The 10,422-nt window shown below is 42.8% G+C and overlaps 1 protein-coding gene across 4 annotated transcripts in view; it reads right to left on the reverse strand.

Moving 5' to 3' along the window:
• The window catches only part of EPSTI1 (epithelial stromal interaction 1), a 100,055-nt gene extending 90,628 nt beyond the window's left edge, over positions 1-9,427 (reverse strand). Inside the window, exon 1 of one of the 4 annotated variants that reach the window (XR_011569674.1) lies at positions 9,114-9,427. Coding sequence is in view for 2 of the 4 variants with exons in the window: in XM_070800026.1 (XP_070656127.1) it covers positions 9,114-9,292 (179 nt within the window). In the remaining 2 variants the exon portion in view is untranslated. The remainder of the gene's footprint in view (positions 1-9,113) is intronic. The other 3 variants (XR_011569673.1, XM_070800026.1, XM_019971216.2) reach the window with 3 other exon arrangements.
• Positions 9,428-10,422: the final 995 nt, after the last annotated feature.

Below are 10,422 nucleotides of genomic sequence, written 5' to 3' on the forward strand. Positions count from 1 at the left end.
ATTGCCTTTTAAGTGTTTAGGGGAGGGGGGAATGGTTACCAACATTACAGAACAAAGGAACCATCATTGGCTGATTCTCTGATATAGAACAGACCCTTCAAATACAGTCTTCTCCCTTTGATGATTTTTCTTTTCCTGTTAAGCTTTTGTTTCAGATTCAAATGCATTCTGAATAGATGCAATTAACCTTAACAATATGTATAACCTTACAACACTCTGCTGACTTTGAAGTAAGTAACCTTACTGTGTAATTGAACTAAGTTTCTCCCCCCCCCACCATTTCTGCTATGCTTCTGCTGATTATTATAGGTATTATGTGTGTGCAGGCTTTCATCATACTGCTGATTTATTGTTTCACTGTTTCAGCTGTCAAAAGACTTTCTGAGACATTCCCACTCACTTTTGATATTATATTTGAACAAAAATGATTGCTCCCCAAGACCTGGCAGAATGCAAATACATATCATACTGAGGAGTGGAGTCTAGTGCAGAAAAGTTGGAAATTCATCCTAAATAGGACCATAATTCCTCCCCTCCTGTATAAACAGGAAGGTAAATTTGACCTAATGAAACCAAAGTGTCTCTTCTTTCCATCCACTCAAATAATCTCGTCTGCCATGCACAGAACAATGCTTTGCTTTTCACTCTGTGGATGATAACCCACTAGTGGGCCATGAAATCAATTTAATGGGTTTATTTTTAATGAATCAGAATAGAAAATGTCAAAGTACATCACATGTAGTAAGTAAGGGTAAGAATTATTTTCTGACCTTTTTTTTTCAATTATCTACAAACTCACATATCCCATACAGGTACTAGGTCATGAATCTCAAATGCATTGCTAACCTTAGGCTATGGTCAGAAGTCTGAAAGATTGCTGGAAGGCAGCATGTAGTTTAGGTTGCTCAGAAACTGTGACAGTGAGAAAACTGTTCTAATGCAAGCCAACCAAGCTGTCATGAGGAACGCAGCAGAGAGCAGAGCATCCCCACAGCAAGTTTGCTCTGACAAACTACTTCTCTATGCACATCATGTCAAAGCTGGAAATAAATGTCACATTGCTGATTCTATGTAGTACCACTCTCTTTAGCCTATAGAAAATCTATTTTCTTATGTGAATAGAGGACCATTGATAGGAAATTCATGAGCTGCACGGTCATTCCCTCCTTCAGCTCCATCATGTTCAGGATCCAGACTCTGGTAGATAGATTCAGGTTTGACTGCTGGTTCTGTGACTTAAAAAGCCATGAGACCTTAGGAAATCATATACTCTCTCAAGATTCAGTTTCTTCAATTAAAATGGGGCAAAGTGTTCATTGTGAAGAGAAAAATGAATTATATGACGTGTGTATCATAGCATTACAAGTTTGAGACATCAGAGTTGGAGCTATTGATTGTTCTTTTGGTTTTCAGTCCCTCAGAGTACCCAATTTAACTATTCTAGATCACAACTAATTTCCTTTCCGCTACCACATTTGCGATGCTTTGTCACATTTCTCCTGTCTAAAATCAGTCAAATAGCAGAGCTCTACTGATTAGTTTCCTAGTAGAATCCGGTCATCATTGAGACACCTACCCAGCTCACTGAGTTGTATAATTGAGTTAAATACTATCTGTTGTTTCACAAACTTTCTGAATGCTTATGAGCCTGGCCTGGAGATTGAGTTAAATAGTTCCCTAATGAATAGCTACCCTTACTGAGCCATCAAGAAGATTACTCATTAGAATCAATCATAGATTTTCTCTTCCCGTGTACCATTATCTCAGAGCACTAAAAGGAACTCTAGCATTATTCGGTTCTCCATCTCCAGGGAGAAGTAGCAGCCTGATGCTTTCATGCCATTTAACACCTACAGGCAAAAGCGTATTTTCTCAGTCATAAGAGGAGACAGAAGAGAAATCTGGGACATTCACAGTGAAGAAATAGGAAAAGCAGTTCCTATAGATGTCGTAAGTTTGTAAAAACTTGCATTTCATTTAAGACTATTTTATGTGGCTAGTTCGGATTCCCAAATGAGCTGAATCAAGAATGACTTAAGTTTTTTTCATGGTCTGTTTTAGGCATAAATTATACATCAGGATTAAGAGTATACTCAACAATGATTAAATAGTGATGTTTATAAAAATGGGACCAATGCTGTAACTTAATGACTATATTATCATATAGCACATCTTATATTTCACCTTACATTTACAAAATGTTTAATATTAATGCAACACCGTCTTCTTTAAGAGAGAAAAATCAGGAATTGGTCATTAATCAGTGGGCTTACCAAGCCATTCTTTATTCTCCCTTCACTCTCCCTTAAGATTTTGCAGATGAAGAAGAAAAGAAGTATTAATTACCGGGGTTACTTTCATCCCTGGAGCAGAAGAAGCTGGAGAAGGCATTGAGGTTGGAGTAAGAAACTAGAGAATGTCCCCTGAGCACAAAAGAAGGAAATAAGGAAGAGGAGAGGCTTCCCAAAGAACACAGAACACTCCCATAGCCATGGTGTCTCAGCTGCTATGGTTGGGAGTAGGGTGTATCTTAAAGGCTGAGTTGGTTTGGGTCTTCCAAGGAGCAGACATCAAGACGAGGTTAGACAAGCAAGAGATCTGCTGAGAGGAAGACTTGTGAAGGATAAAGGGAGCAAGCAGGAGTAGGCAGGGAAAGCCTTGAGAACGTGAGCAGGTCTGATTCCTGTGAAAGGAGAGAGGGAAGGAGGATTAGTAGGAAGAGCCTCGGACTGGTATACAGTTCTGAGAAAATCTTGGGTAGGTCCGTGGGGAGTATTCTGGCAAAAGCTGCCCCATAGAGAAGTCCCACACTGGGATGCTCAGCCCCTGGTGGAAAGAGGGCAAAATAAATGTGCTCTCAGAGCAAAGGGTGCAGTGGAGTCAAAGAATGGCCACTAGAGCTGTCAGTTGGCTATGCTCCCCACTTTAAGTTGTCTTGAAGATCTGAGTAGCAGGCTTCCCTGGCTGCCACAGAGGCTATTTAAACAATGCTGGTATAATGAAGTTTAAGTATTCGATCACTGTCCCCGGTTCCTGGCTCAGAGCTCCTTAAAATCCTTGGAATTCTAAGTTAGAAGGGTATCAATCATATTAAAGTAATGATTCCTGGTGGGAGCCCTAGATAGCTTCAGGATTGGAGATGTTTTCCATTAAAAAAAAAAAAAAACACCCTGTGATTAGAGTTAGAACCTCAGGTCTACTCCTTCCCCAGCTCCAAGGTGGGGAGAGGGGCTGCAGATTGAGTTCAGTCACCAATGGCCAACAGTTTAATCCGTTATGCTTATATGATAAAGCCTTAATAAACATCCTCAAACAGTGAGTTTAGGGCACTTCCAAATTAGTGAACACATCTAGGTGCTAGGAGGGTGACCCACCCTGAAAGGTGTGGAAGCGCTGTGCAACGCCCATCCCCATGTCTTCCATTTGGCAGTTCCAGTGCTGTATCCTGTATAATAAAGCTGTAATTGTAAGCACAGAGGTATCCATGAGTGCTGGGGGTCATTCTAGTGAACTGTTAAACCTGGGCATAGGGGAGATCATGGGAAACAGCCAAATTTGTAGTCAGAAATGTGGGTAGCCTGCAGTCCCCCTTATTGGCTTACTCCTAAAGTGGGGGCAGATTTGTGGGACTGAGCCCTTAACTTGTGGGGTCTATATCAACTCTGAATACTGTCAGAATTTAATTAGAAATAATCATTGTTAGAACATATTCATCAGAAACAAAACAAAAGACACAACTCCTAATTTATCTGGTAGATTACAGCTGAAACATTCTCTCTTTTCCTGGAAGTAATTCTCCTACTCCCAGGGCTAGCTCAGGCGCTGGCTCTGCTTCCCGGAGCATATAAAGAGTTACTCATGTAATTCTTTGATAACTGTCTGCCCCGTTAATTAGACCATAAGCTTCATAAGGGCTTGTCTTTTTGTTGAGTAGGTATCTGTTCCTATATTTCTAATTAAACTTCCAGAGCTAGAGACCCTCTCTTACTACAAGGTTGTTGCGAAGAATCTAAGAGTTAATATTTGTAACCCACTTTAACATACATATGTTAAATCCACAAGTATTTGCCATTATTTTTGCTAATCTTTGTTTCTACAGTTCTCACTATAAAATTGGCCACAAATAAGGTAAACTGAGTTTGTATACAAATTAGGTTCAAGTTAAGTGTATAGTAAAAATCCACGCAATGGGTTCACTTTCAGAATATCTTTTTAGCATCAAGCTAAAGGACCACTTCTATAGATGGTTATAGACCAGTATCTGAACCTTGCCTGTATTATTGTCATAGGCAAAGAGCCTTTTGGGTAAAATGCCCTTCCAGAAAAACCCATGTCTTAGTCTTACATTTATATTTATCTAGAGTTTGGGGGAAGGGTAAAGGATCACTTTGATTAGAAGTTTGCGCTATTTACTTGGCTTCACCACACACACAAGACTGGGTTGCGGATCTTAGTTCCCCGACCCGTGCCCCTGACAGTGGAAGCTCAGAGTCGTAACCACAGGACCGCCAGGGAAGTCCCCATTCTTTCCTCTTTAAATCCGTATAAACAGCTTACAATATTTAAGGCCAAGATAAAATCACCAACTGAAAATAATTAGGAAAGCTCATATTTATTAGTAAACACTTGTAATTACTTAAATCCAAATAGAGTCGAGGGCTCAGCTTTGCCTTAGAGTCTATCAGAGGACCTCAGAAATCTAACAACCTGCCTTAAGGTCTCTTCATATGTAAGTCAGTGTTTTAAACCAGTATGCTTTTACAAGGCATAAACACTCTGGGGTGAGAGCACGGTACCTGGTCAATGAGACATTTCTGAAATGAATTCAAGGGTATCAGCACCCAACACTTACTGGATATTTGCCTTCTACCAGGCATGAAATTGTTTTATGCATACATGCATTCACACATACAGACACACACAGACCCTGAGAGGCTGGTATTATCCCACTTCACGTAATGAAGACACTAAGAGATAAAATAGCTAAAACCTTGTTGGAGTGCAGAGAGTAAGGAATGGCAGAATCAGAACTTGAACCCAAGTTCTTTAACTGGTATCAAAGCTCCTGCTCCTCTGCCCAGATTGGGGCTTCCTCAGTGAATAAGTGGAAGGATGCATACAAAACAAGGTCAAAGTTCAACCCTTTATCATATAAATAAGCTCACATTGAAAGAGAACACGTGAGGTTTCACTATTAAGCACTCAACTCTCTCCTTCCTTTTTCTTAATTTTCCATCAGAAAATGCTTCTAATTTCTCCCCAGAAAAATAAATCTTAATGGCTTTTTGTCAGTTTTATTGAGCTGTTATTAATATCTGCTGTTCAACCAGTTTCCTTACTTCCCTACTTCCATTAAAGGAGACAACCAAGTATAAAGAGCAGATACAAGTGACTAATGGAGATGTAAGAAGAGCTCAGAGTGGTCAAAGCAGGATCTTACATGTTAGATACTTAAGAGGAAATGCATCTTATAATGTCCTGCTCATTGCAGCTGGTTCACATGGAAATGATGAGTTCTGTGAAGTACAACTGAACCCACCCATGAGCTCTCTAATGTCTACTGGCAAATTAGAAACTACAAAATAGTCTGTAGTGAGGTCTTCAGATACTGAGGTCTGGAAAATTAATTAGAAAACTACCTCTTTCTGAATAATTCAGACCAGCAATATTCTGAGGGTAATTTACTGGTACAATTAATTTACAAATAAGAAAACAGATAGATGCCACTGCCAATGTTTATGTGATGTTATGAGCTTGCAATTAAATAATTACATCTAAGTAGATGCTGTATAATATAAAAAAAGGCATAGAGGGTATTTATTATCAACATACATCCATGACCTCTGTTTTATCAAATGCTACAGCTTATAGAGCTGGAAGTTACTCAAAATTAATGGACTTCCATTATGACCAGATAACCCTCCTTTTTTTTTTTTTCTTTGCCACTATGCTCAGCTTATGGAACCTTATTTACACTCCAGGCCCAGGGAGTGAGGGCACTGAGTCCCCCTACTGGACTGCAGTAGGGGGTGGGGGCAGTGCAGGGGGGCGGGGTGGGGGGAACCTGTAAGGAATTCCCCCACCCCCAGCTACTCTGAGTTGGAGACAAATGCAGCAATTTCTAATTGCAATCATCCAGATCATCCACCCCATCTAAGGGCAATTCTAAGTTCATGAAGTTCACTTCAGTTGTTCAGTCGTGTCCGACTCTTTGTGACCCCATGGACTGCAGCACACCAGGCCTCCCTGTCCATCACCAACTCCCGGAGTCCACCCAAACCCATGTCCATTGAGTCGGTGATGCCATCCAACCATCTCATCCTCTGTCATCCCCTTCTCCTCCTGCCTGCAATCTTTCCCAGCTTCAGGGTCTTTTCAAATGAGTCACCTCTTCGCATCAGGTGGCCAAATTATTGGAGTTTCAGCTTCAACGTCAGTCCTCCCAATGAATATTCAAGACTGATTTCCTTTAGGATGGACTGGTTGGATCTCCTTGCAGTCCAAGGGACTCTCAAGAGTCTTCTCCAACACCACAGTTCAAAAGCATCAATTCTTTGGTGCTCAGCTTTCTTTATAGTCCAATTATCACATCCATACATGACTACTGGAAAAAGCATAGCCTTGACTAGACGGACCTTTGTTGGCAAAGTAATGTCTCTGCTTTTTAATCTGCTGTCTAGGTTGGTCATAACTTTCCTTCCAAAGAGCAAGTGTTTTTTAATTTCATGGATGTAATCACCATCTGCAGTGATTTTGGAGCCCAGAAAAATAAAGTCTATCACTGTTTCCCCATCTATTTGCCATGAAGTGATGGGACCAGATGCCATGATCTTAGTTTTCTGAGTGTTGAACTTTAAGCCAACTTTTTCACTCTCCTCTTTCACTTTCATCAAGAGGCTCTTTAGTTCCTCTTCACTTTCTGCCATAAGGGTGGTGTCATCTGCATATCTGAGGTTATTGATATTTCTCCTGGCAATCTTGATTCCAGCTTGTGCTTCTTCCAGCCCAGCATTTCTCATGATGTACTCTGCATTTAAGTTAAATAAGCAGGGTGACAATATACAACCTTGATATACTCCTTTTCCTACTTGGAACCAGTCTGTTGTTCCATGTCCAGTTCTAACTGTTGCTTCCTGACCTGCATACAGATTTCTCAGGAGGCAGGTCAGGTAGTCTGGTACTCCCATCATTTCTGGAATTTTCCACAGTTTGTCGTGATCCACACAGTCAAAGGCTTTGGCATAGTTAATAAAGCAGAAATAGATGTTTTTCTGGAACTCTCTTGCTTTTTTGATGATCCAGTAGATATTGCCAATTTGACCTCTGATTTCTCTGCCTTATCTAAACGCAGTTTGAACATCAGGAAATTCATGGTTCATATACTGTTGAAGCCTGGCTTGGAGAATTTTGAGCATTACTTTACTAGCATGTGAGATCAAATATGCAGTAGTTTGAGCATTCTTTGGCATTGCCTTTCTTTGGGATTGCAATGAAAATTGACCTTGACCTTTTCCAGTCCTGTGGCCACTGCTGTTTTCCAAATTTGCTGACATTTGTGAAAGTGTGCAGCACTTTCACAGCACATCTTTTAGGATTGTAAATAGCTCAACTGGAATTCCATCACCTCCTCTAGCTTTGTTCGCAGTGATGCTTCCTAAGGCCCACTTGACTTCACGTTCCACTCTAAGTTGAATAATATTAAAAGCCAGGTACTTATGAATTCTTTCAAAAGTTAAGGGATGAAATAAAATCTGTTTATTGGTCATAAGTTTATATATTGTTCCTAAGCAACCAACATTTGCCTTTCATGTAACTAGAAGTTGATGAAAAGGGAGAACTGAAAATGAAACTACCTATCAATAGAAAGTTCCGGTTCACAGAGGCAGCACTTCAAAAGCAGTAACGTCTTTACAAACCCTACTGTCAGCTTAATAAAGTAGCTTATCCATTGGTGGGAAAGAAAGCGTCACTGACACTTTACATAATAAATGTTTCCAGGATAGTAACTGTAGTCCCTAAACCAAAGACCAGGAATAATGCTACCTACCTGTTGATAAATGTAGAGCACTTCTCAACACCGGAGACAAGAAACACTGCAGGGCTTCCCTGGTGGTCCAGTGGTTAATAATCTGCCTTGCAATGCAAGGGACACCAGTTCAATCCCTGGTCCAAGATGATCCCACATGCCACAGAGCAATGAAGCTCGTGCCCCACAACTACTGAGCCCACACTGTAGAGCCCATGAGCTGCAACGACTGAAACCCCCCACACCTAGAACCTGTGCTCTACAAGAGAAGCCCACCCATGGCAACAAGAGGAAGACCATGTGCAGCAACAAAGACCCACCACAGTCCAAAAAATTAATAATAATAAAAACTCTTAAAAGAAACACTGCAGCCATTCACATCCTCTCTGACTCGGTCCTCTGATGCTAAGAGGCCACTATTTTGTTGTTGGGCTGCAAACTTCTAGAGGCAATATTTGCACCTTCTACCCCATAACACATTTCCTCTTCACCCTTACCCTGGCAGCTGATGTGAAGATACTATTTAGGGCAACGATTTTTTTTTTTTTTTAAGAAAGGAAATTTTAAAATATTTTCATATTATTTAAGGGCTTCCCTGATGGCTCCGTTCGTAAACAATCTGTCTGCAATGCTGGAGACCCTGGTTCGATTCTTGAGTTGGGAAGATACCCTGGAGAAGAGAATGGCAACCCACTCCGGTATTCCAGTCTAGAAAATACCCATGGACAGAGGAATGTGGCAGGCTACAGTCCATGAGGTCGCAAAGAATCGGACACGACTGGGCGACTAACACACAAGAGCATGAGTTTTGGAGACACCTGGAAAATTCGCAAGAAGCCTAGGCAGTCACTACACAGGCATGTCTTTCAATCCTGGAGCCGGTCCCAAGAATCAGGAAAGGAACAGGGGCTTGGATGTTCAGGAAAGGGCCCCGACTGGCACTCTCAATTTATACTGTAATTCACGGTTGTGAACCCTGATTGGGGCCGCGTGTCTCAAACTCCAAAGATCAGGGAAGAACCTGCGGGTCTGCTCGGGGAAGACCTGCTGGGCCGCCGCCGCACCGGACAAGTGGTTAAATACTTACAATCTTGGGCCCGCGGCCTCAGTGCTCTCCCGCGAAGGCCTCTCGGGAGCCGCCTCCAAATCCTGCTTGGGCGCCTGCGGTGGGCCCAGCTCCCCGCGCAAGGCAGGGGGGTCCCGGGTCGGGCGGGAGGCGGCGGGGGCCCCGAACCCGGAGCCCTGCACCCCAGTGCGGGTATACATGGTTCAGACCCGGCCGACGCCGCTTCAGGATGGATGCGGGCGGCGCTGGGATGCGTGGCGGGTCTCGAGACTGCGACTCCAAGAGCGGCGGCAGCGGTTTTAACAGCTGAGTTTCGATTTCTCGCTCCCAGCAGCGGACAGCACCGCCCCCGCAGGATTTCCCCGACCTCGCTCCTCTCTGGCGCCCTCTGACCTGATCTCAGGAGACCGCCGCCCCGCCCAGCCAGGGATGTAGAGCGAACCTGGCCGGCTCCAGGTGGGTCGGTTTGAGGATCTCACAACCACTTTAAATGGTGATTAAAAGCTGTCTATGATCAGCCACGGACACCTCGGGTAAGCACGGAGTAGCCACCAGGTAACTGAAATTCCTGAAAGACGCCTTAGGGACTGTTTAACTCGTCACCCTGATATGAAGTTCCTGCAGAGTATTTGAGACTGTGAACAATGTATTAACCTTTAGATGCCAGAGATTAGGTCAATAGTTAAAATCATCTAGACACAATTTGGCCTTTCACCAGTAAAGGCTGCTGTTTGGCTTTTGCCGAGCAAGCTCAAGATACAGGAAATGGAAAGTGAAATCAAAGAAAAAGCACAAGTGGAGAGAAGCAAGCCAGCGCGAGAAGGCAGCGATGACTCCACGGCTAAGTGACTGATCGGACAGTCAAGAAGTTTTGATGAAATACATGCTCTGTGTAAGACATTGGGCAATAATTCAACCATGGTGTGGGAATACAGATTTGCAAGATTCTGTAGGTCTGGGGACTAGTGCCCCCATCCATATGGTTCTGAAGTGTGCTGGGTTGATCACCATTGTCCTAAAGTTGGCTGTACAACCCTGAAAGAAGTCTCTTCCTTCACCTAACCTGTACCCTAAGACAGCGGTCCCCAACAGTTTTGGCACCAGGGCCTGATTTCCTGGAAGAACGACTGTTGGAGAGGGATGGTTTCAGGATAACTCAAGTGCATTACATTTATCACGCCCTTCATTTCTGTTATTACTACATCAGCTCCACCTCAGATCCCAGAGGCTGGGGATTCAACCTTTGTGGATGTTCAGGAAAACTAGGGCTTAACCCCTCGGAATAATTCAAAGAGACATTTGGGAACGAGCCACAAAAGTCAAGAAGTTC

The sequence above is a fragment of the Bos indicus genome, chromosome 12 (assembly GCF_029378745.1).
Source record: "Bos indicus isolate NIAB-ARS_2022 breed Sahiwal x Tharparkar chromosome 12, NIAB-ARS_B.indTharparkar_mat_pri_1.0, whole genome shotgun sequence".
Lineage (NCBI taxonomy): Eukaryota > Metazoa > Chordata > Mammalia > Artiodactyla > Bovidae > Bos > Bos indicus.